The sequence below is a fragment of the Chiloscyllium plagiosum genome, unplaced genomic scaffold, assembly GCF_037043375.1.
Source record: "Chiloscyllium plagiosum isolate Xiang-an unplaced genomic scaffold, Cpla_swu_hap1 HiC_scaffold_4, whole genome shotgun sequence".
NCBI lineage: Eukaryota > Metazoa > Chordata > Chondrichthyes > Orectolobiformes > Hemiscylliidae > Chiloscyllium > Chiloscyllium plagiosum.
The window spans coordinates 90174696-90198082 of record NW_028270142.1 but is presented as its reverse complement, the minus strand read 5'-3'; the positions used below and the strand labels follow the sequence as shown (position 1 = coordinate 90198082).

Genomic DNA, 23387 nt, shown 5'->3' with positions numbered 1-23387 from the left:
AGAAGCTGCCAGAAAGAGGAAATGTAAAGGCATTTTGATTCCGGATGCCCCATCTCTAGGCTTTTCCAAGGTGAAAATGATGGAATTGAGTGAAGATATCACCAGTTGTCCACCGAGCCAAAGGACTTAAACAAGTTCCTCAACTTGTTCACCAATGCAGAATAGGCCTGGTTACTGCCACTGTCTTTTCACTTGTGATGCTGACAGCGTGGGTCAGCATGAAGATGTGCCACTGTTTGCCTCTGAGAGAGCAGCCTTGATACCTTTTTTTAAGGTTAGAATTCCTTCAGAGGACAATAGACGTCAAATGAGTGGACACTTTGAATCTCTTTGTGGCCTAGCATGGGAAGCACTGAACAGTTGCTGTGAGAGCGCAAACAATTTGGCTTTGAATTCTTGACTTAAGATGTCTGGTTGGAAATGTAGGGCCAAAACCAGAACTTTAACAAGGTGACTCATCCTTGTCTTTCCCGTATTGACTGGGGAGGCAAGGTGGAGGAGTGGTCTGAAGCAACCAGCTGATTCTGATTCCTTGGTGATCCTGCCCTCCAGAATAGTCATTCAGGGATCTTTCAGGGCCTGAGCCCTTGAGTGGCACTCGCTCAGAGCCTTGCTGCATCCCTAACATCAGATGACCTACTATTTCAGGAGAAAAGTCTGCATTAAGGAGTGAAACGCCTGGTTTTAAAGTTTGTAAGGGAGCGTGAGGGCCTTCCTTTTGAGTTTTATAAGAAGAAAAAGAGCTTTTTCTAAATGATGGAAAGTGAGAAGTTGTAAAGATTCATAACCTGGGTATCTATGTAAGATTATTTTTAAAATATTAAAATAGCATGCATCAATCAGAGGATTCTGGGTAATCGAAGATGGAGGATGGGAAAAATTTCTGTAAGAGCTGCTCCTTTATTGAGATATTTTAGGTGTTGGAGGTGATTTCCTCGAATTCCAGGACCAGCAGTTACTGTTTTATATGCTGTTGCATTGTTTTGGAACTTTGGAAAGAAAAAAGTCACAACAGCAGCAGTTTTAAAAGGGAGAAGAACAGACAAAGGAAGCACATGGTGAGGTCCATGTGAGAGAGAGAGCGAGAGAGAAAGAGAGAGAGAGAAAAGTAAACCTGCACAGTTACAGCCTTTGCTATTTGAAGTCATGTATCGCTGAACATAGTGCGTCTGGGAAAATTAACATAGTGAAATTCACAACTCATCTTGGAGGAACCATTTGGGCGAAGTTCACAGCACAGAAGCAGGTAAGTGGGACCTACAGAAAGTCTGCAGTAGTGAGTAGAGTGGGTTCTTTCTTGATTATGTTTTTTGAGATATGTCTCTTGATGAAACTTAAAATATAAGCCATAACTATTCATTTAACCCAGTGCGGTGTTTTGTAGAAGAATAAGATGGTGTTATTTTCTGGTTCTGTAAATTGTGATGGAGCAAAAATGGCCTTTTGTAGAATGATATGCACTTCTTGTCAGATGTGGGAGTTTAAAGAGAATTTAAGGGATACTGCAGATTATAACTGCAATAAATGTTGGTTGCGAATCTTATCAGATCGAATGGATTGGTTGGAGAGACCGATAGAAGCAATAAGGAATTTGCAACAGCAACAGTATGTAATGGATGGCAGTTATAGGAAGGAGGGAAAGCCTCAGATACAGTCACATAGATGGGTTAACTCTAGGAACTCTAGATAAGAGGTAGGTAGCTAGTGCAGGAGTCTTCTGTGGCTATACCCATTTCAAACAAGTATGCTGTTTTAGAAAATGCAGGGGGTGATGGATTCTCAGGGGGACATAGCATCAACAGCCAAGTTTCTGGTATTGAGACTGGCTCTAATGCAACGAGGGGTACGTTGGGTTCCAGCAGATCAATTGTGTTAGGGGATTCTGTAGTCCCCATTGGTACAGACAGATGTCTCTGTGGCCAGCAGAGAAAAATCATAATGGTGTGTTGCTTCTCTGGTGCCAGGATCAAGGATGTCTCAGAGAGGGTGCAGAATGTCCTCACAGGGGGAGAGGGGCCAGCAAGAGGTCATTGTCCACATTGGAACCAATGACATAGGAAGGGAAAAGGTTGAGATTCTGAAGGGAGATTACAGAGAGTTAGGCAGAAATTTAAAAAGGAGGCCCTCAAGAGTAGTAATATCTAGATTACTCACGATGCTAAGAGCTAGTGATTGCAGGAATAGGAGGATAGAGCAGATGAATGCATGGCTGAGGAGCTGGTGTATGGGAGAAGGATTCACATTTTTGGATCATTGGAATCTCTTTTGGAGTAGAAGTGACCTGTGCAAGAAGGACGGATTGCACCTAAATTGGAAGGGGACTAATATACTGGCAGGGAGATTTGCTGGAGCTGCTCGGGAAGATTTAAACTAGTAAGGTGGGAGGGTGGGACCCAGGGAGATAGTGAGGAAAGAGATCAATCTGAGACTGGTACAGCTGAGAATAGAACCGAGTCAAACAGGGCAGGCAGGCATAAGGTAGGATTAATAAACTAAACTGCATTTATTTCAATGCAAGCGGCCGAACAGGGAAGGCAGATGAACTCAGGGCATGGTTAGGAACATGGGACTGAGATATCATAGCAATTACAGAAACATGGCTCAGGGATGGGCAGGACTGGCAGCTTCAAGCTACAGGAAGGATAGAAAGGGAGGCAAGAGAGGAGGGGGAGTGGCATTTTTGATAAGGGATGGCATTACAGCTGTGCTGAGGGAGGATATTCCCAGAAATACATCCAGGGTAGTTATTTGGGTGGAACTGAGAAATAAGAAAGGGATGATCACCTTATTGGGACTTTATTATAGACCCCCCAAGAGTCCGAGGGAAATTGAGAAACAAACTTGTAAGGAGATCTCAGCTATCTGTAAGAATAATGGGGTGGTTATGGTAGGGGGATTTTAACTTTCTGAACATCGACTGGGACTGCCATAGTGTTAAGGGTTTAGATGGAGAGGAATTTAAGTGTGTACAAGAAAATTTTCTGATTGAGTATGTGGATGTACCTACAAGGTGCAAAACGTGACCTACTCTTGAGAAATAAGGCAGGGCAGGTGACTGAGATGTCAGTGGGGGAGCACTTTGGGGTCAGTGACCATAATTCTATTAGATTTAAAATAGTGATGGAAAAGGATAGACCAGATCTAAAAGTTGAAGTTCTAAATTGGAGATCGGCCACTTTTGACGGTATTAGGCAAGAACTTTTGAAAGCTGATTCGGGGCAGATGTTTGCAGGTAAAGGGACGGCTGGAAAATGGGAAGCCTTCAGAAATGAGATAACGAGAATCCAGAGAAAGTATATTTCTGTTAGGGTGAAAGCAAAGGCTGGTAGGTGTCGGGAATGCTGGATGACTAAAGAAATTGAGGGTTTGGTGAAGAAAAAGAAGGAAGCACATGTCAGGTGGAGACAGGATCGATCAAGTGAATCCTTGGAGTATAAAAGAAGTAGGAGTATAAGAGGGAAATCTGGAGGGGGGGAAAGGAGGCATGAAATAGCTTTGGCAAACAATTAAGGAGAATCCAAAGGGTTTTTACAAATATATTAAGGACAAAAGGGTAACTCGGGAGAGATGAAGGCCCTTCCCAAGATCAGCAAGGCAGCCTTTGTGTGGAGCCGCAGAAAATGGGGGAGATACTAAATGAGTATTTTGCATCCGTATTTACTGTGGAAAAGGATATGGAAGATGTAGACTGTCGGGGAATAGATGGTGATACCTTACAAAATGCATATTGCAGAGGAGGAAGTGCTGGATGTCTTGAAACACATAAAGGTGAATAAATCCCCAAGACCTGATCAGGTGTACTCTGGAACTCTGTGGGAAGCTAGAGAAGTGATTGTTGGGCCTCTTAGAGATCATTGATAGTCACAGGAGAGGTGCCGGAAGACTGGAGGTTGGCAAACGTGGTGCCACTGTTTAAGAAGGGTGGTAAGGACAAGCCAGGGAACTATAGACCAGTGAGCCTGATGTCGGCAGTGGGCAAGTTGTTGGAGAGAACACTGATGGACAGGATGTACATGTATTTGGAAAGGTAGGGACAGATTATGGATAGTAAACATGGCTTTGTGCGTAGGAAATCATATCTCACAAGCTTGATTGATGATTTTGAAGAAGTAACAAAGAAGATTGAGGACAGAGCGGTAGATGTGATCTATATGGACTTCAGTAAGGTGTTCGACAAGGTTAGATCTCATGGAATACAGCGCGAACTAGCCACTTGGATGCAGAACTAGCTCCAAGGTAGAAGACGGAGGCTGGTGGTGTTCATCAGACTGGAGGCCTGTGACCAGTGGAGTGCCATAAGGATCGGTGCTTGGTCCTCTACTTTTTATTATTTACCTAAAATGATTTGGATGCGAGTATAAGAGGTACAGTTAGTAAGTGTGCAGATCACTCCAAAATTGGAGGTGTAGTGGACAGCGAAGAAGGTTACCTCTGATCTTAATCAGATGGGCCAATGGGCCGAGAAGTGGCAGATGGAGTTTAATTCCGATAAATGTGAGGTGCGCATTTTTGGGAAAGCAAATCTTAGCAGGACTTAATGGTAAGGTCCTAGAAACAAAGAGACCTTGGAGTGCAGGTTTATAGCTCCTTGAAAGGTAGCAGGTAGATAGGATAGTGAAGGCAGCGTTTGGTATGCTTTCTTTCATCGGTCAGAATATTGAGTACAGGAGTTGGGAGGTCATGTTGCGGCTGTACAGGACATTGGTTAAGCCACTGTTGGAATATTGCCTGCAGTTCTGGTAGTCTTCCCATTGGAAAGATGTTGTGAAGCTTGAAAGGGTTCAGAAAAGATTTACAAGGATGTTGCCATGGTTGGAGGATTTGAGCTATGGGGAGAGGCTGAACTGGCTGGGGCTGTTTTCACTGGAGTGTCGGAGGCTGAGGGGTGACCTTTGATGTTTATAAAATCATGAAGGGCAGGGATAGGATAAATAGTCAAAGTCTTCCCTGTGGTGGGGAGTCCAGATCGAGAGGGCATATGTTTAGGGTGAGGGGGGAAAGATATAAAAGAGACCTACGGGGCAACTTTTTCATGCAGAGGGTGGTAAGTGTATGGAATGAGCTGCCAGAGGAAGTGGTGGAGGCTGGTACAATTGCAACATGGGTATATGAATAGGAAGGGTTTGGAGGGATATGGGCCGGGTGCTGGCAGGTGGGACTAGATTGGGTTGCGATATCTGGTTGGCATGGACAGGTTGGACCGAAGGGTCTTTTTTCATGCTGTACATCTCTATGACTCTATGTTCATAAAATCTTTTTGAAAGAACGCAAAGGCGTGGATTTCCCATGTAAATTAAACATTGACTAAACCTCACCTGCAGCACTTAACAGTCTGGGCATTGTATTTTGCAAAGAACATATTGGTGGAAAGAGTATTGTGAAGATTCAGAAGAGCACTAACTTCTCATTCCGGTGGACTCGGAATATCTGCACTGCATCTTCCATTGCATATGGAATTTCTCCCACCGTTATGGCATCATTACAGTATTTTTGCTGGCTTTTTACTTGTAAGTTAACATCACTCACTTAGCTGCTCTTTCTGTCAGTAACAATGAACTAGTCACACTGCCTGCAACTCAGTCTTGTCCTGTCTAATGTGGGTTTCTCCTTTCCACTCCTCCCTCTTGAGCATTTGCCATGTGTCTTGGACACTCTGTGGTGTGGTGTTCCAGTATCTGGCTGTTGCTAGTCTTGTTCTGTCACACACCATCTTGCTCTCTATTCAACTTGGTACCTCACTTTCTAACTCGACAGATTGTGTTGTAACTTCTCCTTTCCCTGTGTTAACAGCCAGCACAATGTACATATCCCATTAATGACCTCTGCCAAAACTATCAGGCTAGATTTCATTGTTTTTCTTATGTACATAGTATGGAGCTGGACTAATTAATTTTTTTGGAATTACATTTCCAAATACTTCTGGTGCAGTTGTTTTTCCAGTTTGAGGTTTAATTATTTTTCCTCCACGGTGACCGAGCCAAGATGTTGTAATAGTATTTAATATTCTCAGTAGTGTTATTGGTTAAGTCCAGCTAAGAGAAGAGTGCACTCAGGACTCCACGAAACTTAATGTCTCATTTTCCAATATGTGGCAGGCATTCTCTTCCTTTCTCCTTATCATATTTGTTGGATTGGTGCCATCACGAATTCCATCAAGTGCCTTACATGTACTGGGCCTTGATGGCACAGGCACTGAATTGATAACCCTATGCAGTTGCTTCATAACCGTAGTCTGCCTATAGCCCAAACATTGAAAGCCATTTTTCAAAAGTGAAATCAGAAAATGCTTCTATATGCAAATGGTGGTGGAAGTTCAGACCTTCCTTCGACAAATGGCAGTTGTACTCAGCCAGCTGTTAATTTTAAATTCAGGCTTGATGCTTTCCATCAATCAAAGTTGGGCAGTGGAGTCACATCACAGATTAATGTTAGATTTTGGAGATTCATGACCAGTTACCTAATTGTCAGTTGACCACTTGTAAGGCATTTGAGTTTAAGAAACAGTAGCTTACATACAATGCACTGTTCAGTTATACAAAGAAAGAAAGTGTATGCCCATGACACGTGGGAGCACTGCTTTTGTGTTGCATGGAGGAGCAAAGACACTGATTATGGAGTGATAGTGTGTTCATCCCTTGCAATCTTTGCTTGTAAGCCTTTGTTCTTCCCTTGGGCAACTCCTGATTTTCTCTCCTGAAAATGGTGACTCATTCTGTACCATTGATCTCTCTGCCTCTGCCTCCCCTTCTTTGCCTCCACTACTCTCTGCCTCTTCTCTGCCTCTCCCTGTCTCCTTGCATGTGGTTTCTGTTTATTCTTCTGTGGGTTTTTGCCCTTCACTCCACCTTCTGCCCCAAAAATGGGGCCAGCGATCTGTGCTATCAGTCATCAGTATGTACCGTCTTGTGAAATGATCTCTGTAGCTTCTTATGATGCTTGTATGCTCATTGTCACCTTGTCTGCCTAACTCTAAGGGTTAGCTTACTATTCTTTCAAAGAACAAAAACTGCTCCTTATTCCAAATACCTTGACAAGTGGGCCCGTTAATTATTGATGTAAGTTCAGTGGAGTATTGAGATCTCGTGCTATGATGTAACTACTCGGGAAAATACAGCTTAAAGGGACACCAATTTGTAACATCAGCTGTAATTTCACTGACGTTTTAACAGGCTTATTGGTCCTGTTCCTCTGCTCATGTTGTCACTAACTTGTTACATGCTTTTTTAAAATTTTGGTTAAAAATTGCCTTGGTTGTTGATTTCCAAGCTTTCTGGTATTGTTCCTGAGCCAACTGAACTTTAGAATGTTATAACACATTTCCAGGTCTGACATCTACTTAATACCTTCCGGTTGCAAGCTGCTTGGTCTGAAGATTTGATTTTATGATTTTGAAAATTTTCTGAACTATTGGTTGTAATAGTTTCATATGATTCACTGGATGTGTGACCCACCTGGTATTTATAAGCTCATTGAAAATGTTGAGGATGAAGGCAATATCTGTTATGTGCTGTGCAAACTAATCACTGTGGATTTCTTTGGAACAAAAGAAGTTAAAAGCTTGTCTTGCGCACTTAGCATTTAGGTTTTTTGGTGCAGTGAGACCAGAATCTTTGTAAACAAACTAAATTTCAAAATGTTATGTTTTGAATTCAAATTGTTCATAGGTTGCCTGTTCTTTATTTGTATAGCAACCAGGGTTTCTGCTTGCAATTGGAAGATTTGGAGCCCTTTTTCACCCTCGTGACATGCAAGCACACAGATGATATTTATTTATGTCAACTTCTGGTGGCTTAGTCACTGAAGACATGCTTTGACGCTAACTTTGATTAATTCTGTTTTGAGGCAGAAAGTGAGAGGCTCAACCTGACACACTGCTTAGACCGTAGCTTGTGTCACGTGAATTCCAAAGGATCATCGTACACCCGAAAGCTGTTTGTGCATGGTGCTCTGATAAGAAAGGCACGCGATTGCATGGGCTTACCAGTTCATTGCTTTTGGCTTTTCTGGATCATGTAGAGCATTTTGAGCAATTGCATTTGAACAGATATGGTGATATCATCTTTTTTGATATGATCCCTGTTTATGGTAATGGTAATATGAATATCATGCTGGTGTTTTCATCTTTCTTACCAAAGCAAACCAAAATGATTTGACTTGTGGTGGGGAATGAGTGTTTTAAATGTAAATTTCTCTGGATTTAACCAAAAATGTAATTTACCTTGTGTGTAAATATAGATTTTAGATTTGAGATTTTCACTTTTAAAAGTTTACTTTTTTCATTTTATAAATCTCTAGGTGCATTAACAACAAATGGCATCAGTGCAGATACAAGTACTGAGATTGGAAGAGCGAAGAACTGTCTAAGTCCTGAGGATATTATTGATAAATATAAGGAAGCCATTACTTACTTTGGCAAGGTAAACCTGAAATTGTGCACTGTAGAATTATTACCTATTTGACTTACTCAATTTGGAACTTTGTGCATATTCTCATAACAGAAAACTGTCATTAGAGAAAAGTAAGCGTAAGTAGTTGTGGAAGTTAGGCATAATCTAATGTAGAATAACTGACTCCATGCCAGTTATCCTCTAGAAGTGGCAGACATTTGATGAACCTTGATTTGATAGCTTTATTGTATAACTTGCTTGATACAATTTTGCTCAGAAAACTCATTTTGTTGTAAAACCTGCATCAACATACTGTAGAGATGTTCATTGAAATGTTGCACATTAACCTGACGTGTAGGAGAAGACCAACTTGATCCATCAAGTCTGTCCCCTCTGAAAGATAGCTATGGCGTTGTGATCAGACCTTTGTCACCTTCAACGGACAAATTCCACCAGTTTGGTGTTGTAATGGTATTTTAAGAGCCAATTTATTTTTAACATGAAAATAATTGTGTTCAATTATACAAATTAAATTTCATTTATTTTCAATTATGCTCTTGGATGGGTTGAGTTTTTAATTCAACCATGCAGCATGAGAGCTGAGGTGTCGCAGTGGCTCACCATCTCGGAAGGCAGGAATTCCTAGGATCAGGTCAGCAGGAAACCGAGTGAGGGAAAAGTAAAGTAGCTTGGGTATGGACAGGCTCCTCAGGTACTGAGACACAGCATGGGAACGTGGACTAAGAACTGGACAGTATCCTGGCTTGGTTTGACAAGTGGTAAGTTACATTTGTGCCAAGCAAACTCCTGTCAATGACCATTTCCCTTAAGAGTTGACTTAACCACTGCCCATTAATATTCAGTGACGTTACATCATTGAATTTCCCCACTAGCTACTTTCTGGGAGCTACCATTTGGCCGGAAACTTAATAGGACTCGATATGTAAAAAATAGTGACTTGAAAAGTTCAGTGCAGAGAAATGCAGAATTATATATTAAGGCTCCTCCTGTGATTTCAAGAAATGGCTCCAGGGACTAGTTACTGTAAAGGCTATGGATCCTGACAAAATTCAAGCAATAATACTGAAGATGTGCTCTTGTATTAGCCAGTCACAACACTGGCATCAACTGGTTAAAGCTAAAAGATGCACAGGTATGACTTGTCTCGGAAAAGCATATCAAGTCTAACTTAGCTAATTACTGCCTTATCAGTTCAGTTTCAGTCATTCGTGAAGTGATGGATGGGGCTGTTAAATAATTTGATGTGCCACTTGCTCAGTCGTAACCCTGACACCTGCTGGAGCTACTCTGCTCATGACCTCATTATAGCATTGGTCCAAAGCTATAGAGGCATGAGTGACTGCATTTTATGAAGTATGGCATGTAGGTGTCCCAGCAAAACTTGAGTCAATGGGAATTGGGGAATTCATAATGTCAGAAGTGGTAACGTTCCCTGACTGCACCATGTTTAACTTTGACTGACTGCTTCAGTACCTAAGGAGTTACAATGCCCAAATGCAATAGCCAGGCTTGGGTTGACAAGTGATGAGTAACATTTTTGTGACACAAATGCTAGGCCATGACCATCTCCAACAAGAGGGAATTTAACCATTGCCCCATGACATTTGGTATTACCATTGCTGAATCCTTTAGTATTAACATCTTGGGGTTATCGTTGAACAGAGGTTGAACTTGTAGTCATATAAAGACTGTGACAAGAAGAGCAGGCTAGTGCTAGGAACTCCGTGATGGATACCTTGACTCCTGTCTCCCCAGTGCCTATGTACTATTAAGATAAATCAGGAGTGGAACAGTTTGCATTTGGATGTGTGTTTCCATTACCACTTGAAGCTTGACACCACACAGGACAAAGTTACCTGCTTTATTGACAGCTCACCCACAAACTCCTCTTTGTCTTCCTTTTTTTTTGATGGTCAGCTTTATTCATTTATGGGTTGTGGACATCGTCGGTTAGGCCAGCATTTATTGTTCATTCCTAATTACCCTTTGAAAAGGTGATAGTCAGATGCTGTAGGTAGACCACAATGCTGGTAAGGAGGGAATTTGACGATTTTGTCTCAGCTATGCTAAAAGAACAGCAATATATATTAGATTGGATTAGATTAGATTACTTAGTGTGGAAACAGGCCCTTCGGCCCAACAAGTCCACACCGACCCGCCGAAGCGTATACTACCCAGACCCATACTCCTACATTTACCCCTTCACCTAACACTACGGACAATTTAGCATGGTCAATTCACCTAACCTGCACATTTTTGGATTGTGGGAGGAAACCGGAGCACCCGGAGGAAACCCAAGCAGACACTGGGAGAATGTGCAAACTCCACACAGTCAGTAGCCTGAGGCGGGAATTGAACCCGGGTCTCTGGCGCTGTGAGGCAGCAGTGCCACCGTGCCGCCAACGCGCCCAATTGAATCAACATTGCCCTAGATTATTACTTGTAAGACTTTTTTCACCACTGAGGTTAAACTGAGTGGCTTTTTGTTGTAGCCTTTCTTTTGAACGTGTGCAATGCTCTAGTTCTCTGCATACCATATCAGAAAGGAGAGTTGAAGCAAAGTAGCAGAACAGAGACATGGAGCCATTTGCTGATCTGAAAAGGAATCCAGGCATTAAGGCAATGGAACTTTTCTGAAGTGCTAAGTGAGAACTGTGTATATCTTTACTAAGGAAGTTAATACTGTCAAGGTTATAGTGAAAGAGGAAATAACTAAGATGCTAGAGAAGCTCAAATGTGATGAATAGTAGTAGAAAAGCTGACTACTTGAAGCTGTTATGTCACCAGGATATAATGGAACGTCTTTGCTTGCACAATTTGCACTCTTGCTTTCCTTAGTATCCTTGGGTGTGTTAGATCTTCTGCTTGAGGACATCTACTCTCCAACACCAATCATCTACATAAATAGTGCCTTTTATGCTCCTTTCTTTGCTTTCTCAGCTTACATAATTGCCCTATTCCGTGGATGTTTTGTATCCAATCAGTGATATATTGCTACTTTCAGATTATTGCCTGAACCAGTTATGAAATGGGTAATTAAAATTAACTTCTTAATGTGTCAATTGTAGTGCCTCAAGTTTTTTGAGAATTGTTTAATTTAATTTGAATCCCCGTTCTGCAATTTGACATGACTTTTACATGTGAAATAGTTTGTGTTTTAAGTTGTAATTGGCTGTCAGTAGTGTTGAATTAGATTGAATGAATGAATGAAATGTTAAAGTTAAAAATTTAAGTGCAAGTATATCACTGTAGTAGCTTATGAACTCAGAGACATCTTGAGGACTGTGAGCCTTTTGCTTCATAAATAAATTATAAGCCACCACAGAATCTAATTAGCTGAGCTTTAGCTGGCAGATGTAAATGGTTTAGATTATGGAACGATTACAATTTCCTATTTTGAAGTAACTCTAGTTGTTGTATGGAGTACCATAATCTCTCAGCTACTCTTTCTCTCCCCACCCTCCCCCAATTTATCTCACCATCTCCTCTGCTCCGGGCCTCATTCCTGATGAAGGACTTTTGCCTGAAATGTAGATTCTTCTGCTCCTCGGATGTTGCCTGGCCTGCTGTGCTTTTCCAGCACTACACTCTTGACTAGAATAAAAATATGTTTAACACAAGCAGTTGAGAAATTATCTAAGGCACTTGATCCAATGACCTGACTGAGAATTCAACAAATTTCTTTCAATAAAGTAACAGCAAATTAATCACTAAGGCGTGAAGGTTCAGAAGTCAAATTTGCATCTGTCTTATTGACAAGCATTTGAAGCTAATGTTTTTGTCTTTCAAGTTTCTCAATTTTATTTTGATGGAGAAAATGTGCTGAGATTTATGTGATGCGTTGGAGGGATGGCCTTCTGAATTAGCATTATTTCTATCTTAATACACCACTTCGAGAGTAAAACTTATTGTTCTGAAAGGCTCTGTATGAAATGTCATAACGACTTCCAGCTGCTCCAAAATAATAAGTCCTCTGATGCTAAGCTGCATAACAGGTATTTAGGGATGTACAAGCAGTACTTGCCCTTACTCACCTTGTAGGAGCTAATTTAATAGTAAAAGTTTGAAGTTGAGAATGAAAAAGGATATATTAACTGATGTTTGTAAACACTTTTTCAACTTAAGAATTGTTTTTAATTGAATAAAGTGTAAAGTAATTTGGTTAATTTGTAGTCAACAGTTAAATACTTTGTTAAAAGCTACTCTCGGTCTTTTTTTTGTTCCAACCTACCTCACGAGAAGCAGGTTTGTCCAAAATATGGTATCCAGATTTTGTATTCTAACTTTCCACTGAGTGACATATTTGAAATGTATGTCTCTTCAATCCTTTTTGTCAAAAGGCAATAACACAAAGGTATGTGGGCCCTCCCAAGTTTTAAAGATACTCTCTTCCTTTGTTTCTTCCATCTCCACCTCAATTAGCAAAAGCTGTTTCACCCACTAACTCAACAGCCTTATGGAATTGTCCTCTTGCTTTGATATTAATGTTGCTTTCACTAAAAAAAATCATAATTCGGTATGTCTTTCAACAAAAAAAAAGTGCTACTGTGTTGTAAGATACAAATGTTCTGTTTGACAGAATTAAAAATGTACAGGCTATGTCATCTTGAACTAAATTATTGTTGAAAATAGGTCAGCAAGATCACTTGCATGAAATAATTACATGAAGATCAAGTTGGCCTCAGCTGGATGTGCTCTCCATGGAGATGAGGCCCATCATTCTGATTATTTTAAACAGTACAGATTACAGATTAGTTTTACTACAAAATTTCACATTTTGAAGTAGACCCTTTGAAGCTGAAATTGGTCACGTTAAATCTGACAATTTTTTTTTGGTGTGAGCAGTTTAACAAATGATCTGTTAGTTCATACTTGGAAATCAGAAATATTTTAATTTTCATGAGTTGGCATGCAATATTTTAGATTTCAGCTTGTATTTACTGCTAAAAGAATTTCTGTGACACTGAACTGCTCTCTATATTGCTTTTTTTAAAACAGTACAAAAATGCTGGTGTAATTGAGCTGGAAGCTTGTGTAAAGGCAGTTAGGGTGCTTGCTGTTCAGAAGAGAAGCATGGAGGCTTCTGAGTTCCTTCAGAATGCTGTGTACATCAATCTTGGCCAGGTAAGGGTTTCTCATCAAAATATTTTTGTGATAATCCTACAATTTAACTATTATTAAATAATTTTGAGTTATAGGTGGTGAGTAGCATATTGATGTTGTTACTGGATGATTACTTCAGAGGTCTAGACTAATAAGTCAGTGTTGTGGAAACTCAACTGATCGATTCATCCTTCAGATGTCTGGCCCAAAATAAGTGACTGCAGAACCACACAATGTGGTTGTGCCTTCTGAGATGGTCTTGCTTGCCAATCATTTTAATCAAACTGCAAGGAAGTCTATAATGAGAATAAAACTAGATGGACTACTTGGCATCAGTTGAGACACCATTTTTATAAGGGGATACGTAGTGGTTCCGACAGATTCTCCCTTGCTAAAATCTGATAACTTCTGTCAAATTGGGAGAGTTGTCCCTCAAACTTGGCAAACTTGTGTCCTTGACAGCCTGTATCAGTCATACTGCTCCATCACCATTCCTGGATATATTCTGTGCCCCTGACTGAATAGAATCACTACAATAAGAAGAGAGTGACCTTGGGTCATCACTGTTGAACCCAGACTGTATTAAGTCTTGGCATCAGATCAAACTTAACTGACCACCCATAAGGCACTGCGGGCTTTTATCAGAGTTGTGTTCAGTCACAATTTGTAATTTCATGACTGAGCATGTCCTTCACTCTACTGTCACCATCAAGTCAGGGACAAACCCTGTCTGTGTTAAGTGGGTATGTCAAGAACAGTATTGATCATATCTAAAGTTGAGGTACTAATGACCAAGTCACAATATAGTATCATAGGAATACTGAACAGTGAGAGCAACATGTTGAAGACCAAGAGCAAAGCAATACCAAATGATCAAAGTAGAACTCTGCATTTGAGATGGAGACACAAGAAACATTCTATTTTCAGTGATGGTATAGCCGAGCACATCAGTGCAAAAGACTGGCTGCAGATAGTTGCAAATATTGACCCTGCATAGAGAGCGAATGATCCATCTCCATGTTCCCGAATGTACCTGCTGAAATGAAATTCAAGTTGTCAAATATTTTGAGTAATTCCATGTGGTGGCAAAAAGTGGCTGAAGATAACTGCCTACAGCAAAAGCTGGAGTATGAAGGTAGGGCATTCAAAAGGCTGAGAGTATTGTCAATAGCATGTGCAGCAAAGAGCTCATCAGCAGGCTAAGACTCTGTGTGCAAGTAGGGATTAGCTGACCACTGGATAGAGTAGGAGAATGAGATAGGTAGTCCAGAAATCCCCTGGCCCTTCCCTTGCAAAACGCATACATTGTTTTGTATACTACTGTGGGGACATGGTCTCTTGGAGGAAAGTAGCAACAGCCAAACGCATTGCACTAAAGTTGGCTGTGCTGCACAGAAGACAAGAAGTAGGTTTGGGTAGGCTGTAGTATTTGGGGATTCAATAGTAAGGGGAACAGATAGACATTTCTATGGCCACAAATGAGTTTGTGATGGTATGTGGTAAGGGTCAGGGATGTCACTAGGCATTTTGGAGTGCGAGTGTGAACAGCCAGTGGTCATGGTACACAATGGTACCAATGACATCGTGCATTTCATCTCTACTCCGCCTGACTCTAGCCAGCCATGTTTTGAATAATTGTAGAAATCAAAGATGTCATGCTAACAGCAAGAAAGGATGCAAAACTGTGTCTTTATTCTTAATTTTCAGTATAAAATGCAGTACAGCATTTACCCATCTACATCAGCCTTTTCTTTGTTTAAGTCTAAAAAAACTCCCAACAGTTCATGCTTCCAGTCTGGCAGGCAAAGAACTGAAGTAACACAACTGAAATCTTGAGATAATGTTTAGATTTTATTGAATTTAAAAAACTACAAAAACAGATGAGGTCCTGAAAGCAGAATATAGGAAGTTAGGAAGCAAGTTTAAAAATTAGGAACTCCAAAGTAATTTCAAGATTGCTTCTTGTGCCAGTTAGACTTCACCTGACGAAGGAGCAGTGCTCCAAAAGCTTGTGATTTCAAATAAACCTGATGGACAATAATGTGATACCATGTGACTTCTGACTTCATTCATCTCGATCCAACACCAACACCAATATCAGAGTGGATATATCAGATGAAAAATGTGGATGGAGAGATGGTGCAAGGTGGGGGTTTCAGATTCCTGAGATATAGGTACTCCTTCTGGGGGAAGGTGGAACCAATTGCACCTGGCGAGGCTGGAACTGATGCTCCAGGGGAGTATTGCTACTGCTATTGGGGAAAGTTTAAACTAAAATGGCAGTGGGATGGTAAACTAACTGGGAGATGCTGGGGGGGGGGGGGAGAGAAGGGATGGCAAAAAAAATAAGATAAGTGATAGGCAGAGAATTCAAGCCACAGTGCTAAGTGGTAAATAAGACTAAAAATGTTCAGAAAATGTGACTTAATGCAATGTCTGAATGCTTGGGGCATTGACAAGAAAGTGAATGAATTAGTGTCTCAAATATAAATGGATATTATCTAGTTAGATCAAAATCGTTTCTGAATTAACACAGTAGTTCCATTTGTGTTCGACCTTGCGTTATAAGAAAATCATGCAATAGCTGCACCTTTTAAAGTAATGTGGCTGGAATAGCACTATAGCCAATACAGGTAAGGAAAATTTGCATTCTACAACTAATGGTCTAAATTCTTCAATGGCGTTAAAGCTGATTTGTGTTGAATAAACAATTGTTAAGGTAGAACCAATTGTACAGAGCATGAGGTTGTAGGGCAACTTGGAATGGGTACAGTATATTCGGGGTATTGAGATTTTAGGAAGGAGAGAGGAAAATGAGGTGGGTAAGCATTTTTGCTTAAGTAAGCATCAGTGCATTAATGAGGAAAAAAGTATGAGCTGCCTTGAATGGAATCTGGTTTAAGATTAGGATAATGAGAGGCTGAAAACAATAATGATATTGTATACAGACCCCCAAACTACAGTAGTAATGTTGTGGAAGGCATTAAATGTGAAATTTGAGCAGCAAGCCATGAAGGTGCAGCTGTAATTATCAGTCTGTTTCGGTGTTGCTGCAATCTAGTCTCTCTTCACTCTGATACTCCAGTGGAAAGTAACCAAGTTCTATTTCCTTCGAAGACAAGCCATTCCTTCTAAGCATATTAATTTGTTATTCTCTTTTAGACCTGTAATGGCATTTACAACATCCCTTTTAAATAAGGAGACCAAAACTGCTCAGTGTTCAAGACGTAACCTCAACAATACTTGAAGCATAACATCTTTGTTCAGTTTGGTTGTCCTTAGAGAAGCATGTTATGAAGAGGATCTATCTACAAATTTAGCTAGCATGCCTTGCACTGCCTTCATAAAAGTCACACAATTGTGAAAAGCCCCTGCAAAGATCTCTGTGGTACTCCATTTAGAATGGATTGTATGACAAAAAGATCAATTTAAACATACGTTCTTTGCTAGCTAGCCAATCACTGACTCATTTGTGCTTATGCTTTGCCTTCTACATGTGTTTCTACTTTATGCAATAGCCTTTTTATGTGGCACCTTGTCACATGCTTTTTAGAAATCAATGTGCAGAAGGTCTACAGGTTCTACTTGTTCCACAGCGCATGTTAATCCTTCAAAGCCTCCAAACTGGCTAAATGTAATTTTCTTGTAACCATGCTGACTGGCCTTGATTGCCTTCAGTCTTTAAGCTTTCAATTGTAGCCTCCTGAATTGATTCTCTAATACCTTCCCCATGACAGACATTAAACTTTCCAGCTGTTGTTTTCTGCTTCTGCCTTTTGTGATTAGAAGAATAATGTTTGCTCCTCTCCAGTCTGATGGAATTTTTAGAATCAAATGAATTTTGGAAAACTTACACTAATGCACCTTGTTAGCAACTCCCAAGGCCACAGGATGGAATCGCTCAGGACCCAGAGACTTGAGCCCACAGCTTCACCAGTTTGCTCAATGTCACCTCCATTGTTCTTCTTTACCATCCATCTTCTAATTAACAGCTATTACTCGGGTGTTTATTTTGTTTGCTTTAGAGTAGTGATAGAAGCAAAGTATTTGTTTAATTTCGAACTCCATTTTGTACATATAAATACTTGATAGAACTTAAGGATGGCTAAAAGGGATATTGCACTCATCAAAGCTATGACATAACTAGATCTCTTTTTCAAGTCTGTTTTTTTTTTTGCTTGCTAATTAGGTATTGTTTATTAAGCTGAAAATGTGTTTCTGGAAAAGCGCAGCAGGTCAGGCAGCATCCAGGGAACAGGAGAATCGACGTTTTGGGCATAGGCCCTTCTTGAAGAAGGGCTTATGCCCGAAACGTCGATTCTCCTGTTCCCTGGATGCTGCCTGACCTGCTGCGCATTTTCAGCTCTGATCTCCAGCATCTGCAGACCTCACTTTCTCCTATTGTTTATTAAGGCTTGTATTCTCCTAGAGCAAAGAAAATCAACCCAATGATGTTCATTTACCTTACAGGCAATATAGACATAACTGAAATTGTCTAAATATAAGTCTAAATGATAGCTTTCTTTTTAAATTGAAGTTCATTCTTGTAACTAGATCCAGGTTTAGATAGACTGAGAAGAGGGTGCTGATTGTGTAGTAATGGGCATGAAGATGCTGCAATGACTATAAATTGGCAATCTTAATTCTCAGACCAGGCGGATTCTGATTTGTCAGGACATGCATCTAGGGATACAGCAGTGTTTGGCTATCTCCATGACCCTTTTTTCAGGAAAAGGTTCAATGTACAGTTCATGTCTACATATAGCAGGTTTCTAAGTATATATTTCTATGGCTTCCAGCACAAGCAAATGCATCTCCATGAGGCCTAGGAGCAGAAGCAGGCTATATAGCCCACTGAGTCTGCTCCATCATTCAATGAGATTATGGCTGATCTGAATCCTCAACTTCTCTTTTCCACCTCTTCCCCAATTCCCTTGTTTTCCTTATTGATTTAAAAATCTGCTTTTCTCAGCCTTGAATGTACTTAATGGCCCATCCTTAACAGCCATCTACAGTAACCTCTAAAATTAAATTTCTTCTCATCTGTCTTAGGTGAGTGACCCTCTTATTCTGAGATGTCCTGTGGTCCTAGACTGTCCCCAAGGGGAAACTATCTTTCTGCATCTACTCTGGCATGTCCCTTAAGAATCTTGTATGCTTTTAGAAGTTTGGCTTTCATTCTTCTAAACTCTTGAGTACAGGCCCATCCTCCTCACTCTCTCACACACACACAGAGAGAGAGAGAGTCTCTCCATACCCAGAATCAATCGAGTGAACCTTCTCTGGGTTGACTCCAGTGCCAGCAGACCTTTTGCTAGATAAGGGATTATGCTTCACAGTATTCCACTCTGGTCTGACAAGTGCCTTGTACAGTTTTAGCAAACCTTCCCAATTTCTATACTCTACTCCCTTTGAAATAGAGGCCGACATTCTTTTTGCCTTCCCGATTACTAGCTGAATTCTGTCTGCTACATTTTTGTTTTGTGCAGGAAGATTCCTTTTTGTGTTGTAGCTTTGTGTAATCTTTCTCCATTTGAATAATACTACTTTATTCTGACATGATATATCCCTTCTCCCAAGTTTTGGCCCACTTAATATATCTGTGTCATTCTGCTGATTTCTGTATCATCCCTTTGCCTTCCCACCTCTGTGTCATCAGCAAACTTGCGTATTGTACAGTTACTTTGCTAATCTGAGACATAAATATATGTAAAAAATGTATATGCTCCAGCACTGATCCTTGTGTCACTTCAATAGTTAGTGCTAGTTTGAAAATGCCAATCACGCCTCCACCACCACCACCAAAATGCCAACTCTATGCTCTAATACTAAGCTTATCCTTTCTCCAGGCAAATATATTTCCTCCAGCACTATAGACCTTTACCTTAAGTAGCCTTGTGTGGTACCTTATCAAGCCCCTTCTGAAAATCACTGCTTTCCCATTATATATAAAACCATATGTTTAGCTTTTCCCTTGTCAGGAATGGTTTCCCTTTCATGAAGCTATGCTGATTTTGCTTGATCATATTATATATGTCTAAATGCTCTGCTATTACATGCTGCCTTATAAACATTTTCCAAGTTACAGGTATTATGGTAACTCGTGGTCTCTAATTTTTTTTTTGTCTCCGTAACTGGTCTATGAGACACCTTTTTAAAGTTTTCAAATCTTCTGGGACTTTTCGATAATATAAAGATTCTTGGAAGATTACTACCACTGCATCCATTATCTTAGTAGCTACTTTTAATATCCTAATCTGCATCCGATCAGGCCTGGGAGTATATCAATTTTTAGTCCCATTAGTTTCCCTATACTTTTTTCTTTATTGATGTTTATTGTATTTTTTTTCTTTTCCTTTTTGTCCTTGATTATTTAGTACTTTTAGAATGCTATTCGTATCCTCTGCCATGAGCACTGATGCCAAATATTCATTCAAGTCCTCTGCCGTTTCCTGGTTCCCCTTAATTTGTTTCTCGAAGGTGCCTAACATTCCTTTCTCTTTTGGTATATTTAACTTATTGGTGTCCATCATGGCATGACTTGCAAATTTGTACTCGAGGTTTGTCTTCTCCCACTTTACTAATGCTTTGGTTGTTTTTTTGTTGGTTTGTCAGGCTTAGCACCAATGTTTGCCATGTTTTTTCTTTCAATTTTGACACTACCCTCCTTCTTTGGTTAACCATGGATGCTTATTCACATTCTGGAATCCTCCTTTCTGGGTGGCACGGTGGCTCAGTGGTTAGCATTGCTCCCTCACAGTGCCAGGGACCCAGGTTCAAGTCCAGTCTCTGGTGACTGTCTGTGTGGAGTTTGCACATTCTCCCCTAACCTGCGTGGGTTTCCTCCGGGTACTCTGGTTTTCTCCCACATTCCGAAGATATGTGGATTAGGTGGATTGGCCATGTTAAATTGCCCATAGTGTTCAGGGATGAGTAGGTTGGGTGCATTAGTCAGGGGTAGATCTAGGGTAGGGGGGGATGGTTCTACGTGGGTTACTCTTTGGAGGGTCGGTGTGGACTTGTTGGGGTGAATGAACTGTTTCTACACTGTAGGGATTCTATGATTCTTCAATGGAATATATCATGGCTGTGAGTCCTGAACTAGCTTCTTAGGAGTTTACCATTTTTTCTCCACCATCTTAGCTGTTAAGCTACTTTCTTCGTTCAATCCAGCCTGCTCTGCCCTCATTCCTTTATAATAATGCTTATTTAAGCTTAGCATTGGTGTTTCTGATCCAATTTCCTCCCACTTAAATTGGATGATGAATGCTAAATTCAGTGTTTTGATCATTTTTTCAGAGGGGAATTTTTAAATCAGACATCATCTCTTAAACTTTCCTTATTACATATCACCACAAAATAGCTTGACCTTTTGTCAGATCCACAGCATGATGTTTTAGGAAATATTATGAGTACACTTGATGAACTCATGCCTGTTGCTACCTCTGTCAGTCTGGCTTACATCTGTATGACGATTGAAGTCATCCATGATTAAATACTGCCTTTTTTATATGCCTTGATTATCTCCTTTTTTTTTTTCTCTATTCCACTGTATAGCTACAGTCGAGGTCTATGGGCCAGAGTCTCTTCCCTTTCACTTCACCCACGTGGATTCTACAGCATTTCATCCAAGATGATTTCTTGCTATCCTCTTTATTGCATTCTGTGTTAACCATTCTATCCCATCGCGCTTTCATTGTTGTCTGTCCTTTCCAAGTCTCATACCTCTGAATATTTAGTTCCCAGCTTTATTGTCTTTGTAACCATGTCTGTGTAATAGCTGTAAGATTGTACCTATTTGCCTGCAATTGTGCTGTAAATTCGTTTATTTGTTCTAATTATGACACATTAAAGAACCACTAATTTTACCTTTTTACTATATCCCGCTCATTCGATTTACTGTCTTATTTAATGTTTGCATGCGTAACCCCTTCCTGTTCCAGTGTGACCTGGCTGATCTTATTTTGATTTCTGATATATCTCTTACTCTGCATGATTTAATAAATGGTTTCTAATAACAGAATCACATCTAATTGTAGGTGTACTATTGAGTCTTGCATGCGTGGGCTAATTCAGCATCAATGACATTGTCAACTGCAAATGGTCAAAGGGAGAAGTTGTCTGATGCCATCTATGAGTTGTTGGGGCAAATGGCCTACATACCTGGCATCTCACCAGCATTGAAGTTCATGCTGCATTTCTTAGATGGTAAAATGTCCTTCTTGACAGCAGCCTTCTGTATTCCAGAAGGTATGCCAAAAATTTGAACTGCAGGTGAAGCTGGCTGTTTGCATTCCTAAGACACAGTAAATCTGAGGTGTTTTCTCTACTAATGCTATATTAAGGCTCCTGCACTGCTGCCCTCTTGAATCCTTTCAGAAAAAAATAGGTATCACATTGATGGACAATCATTGAGACCTGTTTAACATTCAATGAAAACAATGACTTGTTACTTCAGTTGGCTATTAAACTTAAATTAAAGTACATTTCCTCAAGTTAAACTTAGCTATAGTTATAGATGGGCCAGTAGTTTCAATTAGGAAATAAAAACTTTTTAATTTTTGTAGCTCTTCTGTTCAGTACTTGGGAATATTCTTGAGTTTGTTCAATTTTAGTTTTCTTAAAATTATGCTGCCAAACATGGTAAAGCTATTTGATCATGTTTTCTTTGAAATTACTCTGATTAAATCTCTGATGGCTAACTCTCTGAAAGTAAGGAGTTTGTCCTCATGCATGAGTTCAATTTAGATGCACCTTCATCCCACACCAAGTGGGAAGAGTTATTTGTTGACTTTAAATACCTTTTTATTCTCAGCTCTTCTACCACAAACCAGCATGCATTATGGATGCTGAGGATTTGAAAAGATGCCAAGCTGATCAACGACAAAAATAACGGAGGTTTTCTTTTTAAAACATACATAAATATATATTTATGGCTGTGTTACAAGGCTTCTCAGCCAATTCGGAGATACAAATCTGTTAGTCTGATAATGGGACTGGAATTGTCATTTTTGATGTGTATGATTATATATATATAAAATGCATGCTGTTCTTAATGATCCAAATTTGTACTCATTGGACCTGTTGCCCGACATGACTGCTCAGATCTGCTCAAGCAAGTTTACTGAAATGTTCATGACTATTTGTAAGAATGATGGCCTGGGCGAGTGGTACATATCATTGAACCTATCCTCATGGTCCACTGAACTCCTTTATCTGTGGGCTGCCCAAGAGAGTCAGATGTTTGTTCTTCCTTAACTCATTTATGACCACTTATACGCAACATTAATGGGCCAAAGGGTCGAACAAGTTGTTACATCTAATCCTGCACTAGTTTTCTTATACGCAATGGAAGATTCCTTCATGTTCAATTACAATCCATATACAGGACTTGCATATTGATGGCAATGCTATGCCAATCAATGGGTTCAGCATTTTGACCCTATTTATTAATGTGCTGCTGAAGGAAAGCATAGATGCATGACTGCATCATGGTGATTTAGATGCACTGTCATTTATCTGCCAGCGCTTTGAACCGAAGTGTTACTTTGAATGACTGTGTTTAAATAAATGGAGTTTGCACAAGACCACTTTGCACCCAGCATTTATGAATATTTTCATTGGCTTCCATGATATGCATGTCTTTGGAGTGATTCTGAACCAAATATCCCTTGCACATTTCTATAAATAGATAGATTTGCGATATTTAAATTAGCAGCTACATGCAATAATTTTCTTGCATACTTCATGAATGCTCCATTTCAAATGGTGAGTTTGAGCATGTAAGTATTCTCTTTTTATTCTTAGTTGGCTGAAGGTGAAGCTGGTACATTGGCAACAGTGATGAATTTCCTTGTCCCCATTTGGTTTTAATGA

At 40.1% G+C, this 23387-nt stretch overlaps 1 protein-coding gene across 6 annotated transcripts in view; it reads left to right on the top strand.

Annotated features, from left to right (window-relative positions):
• Positions 1-23387, top strand: part of trappc9 (trafficking protein particle complex subunit 9) — a 663479-nt gene that overhangs the window by 39257 nt on the left and 600835 nt on the right. For all 6 annotated transcript variants that reach the window (XM_087986471.1, XM_087986468.1, XM_087986469.1 and 3 more), the window contains 2 exons: positions 8296-8417; positions 13407-13532. In XM_087986471.1, the coding sequence (XP_087842597.1) occupies positions 8296-8417; positions 13407-13532 (248 nt within the window). The remainder of the gene's footprint in view (positions 1-8295; positions 8418-13406; positions 13533-23387) is intronic.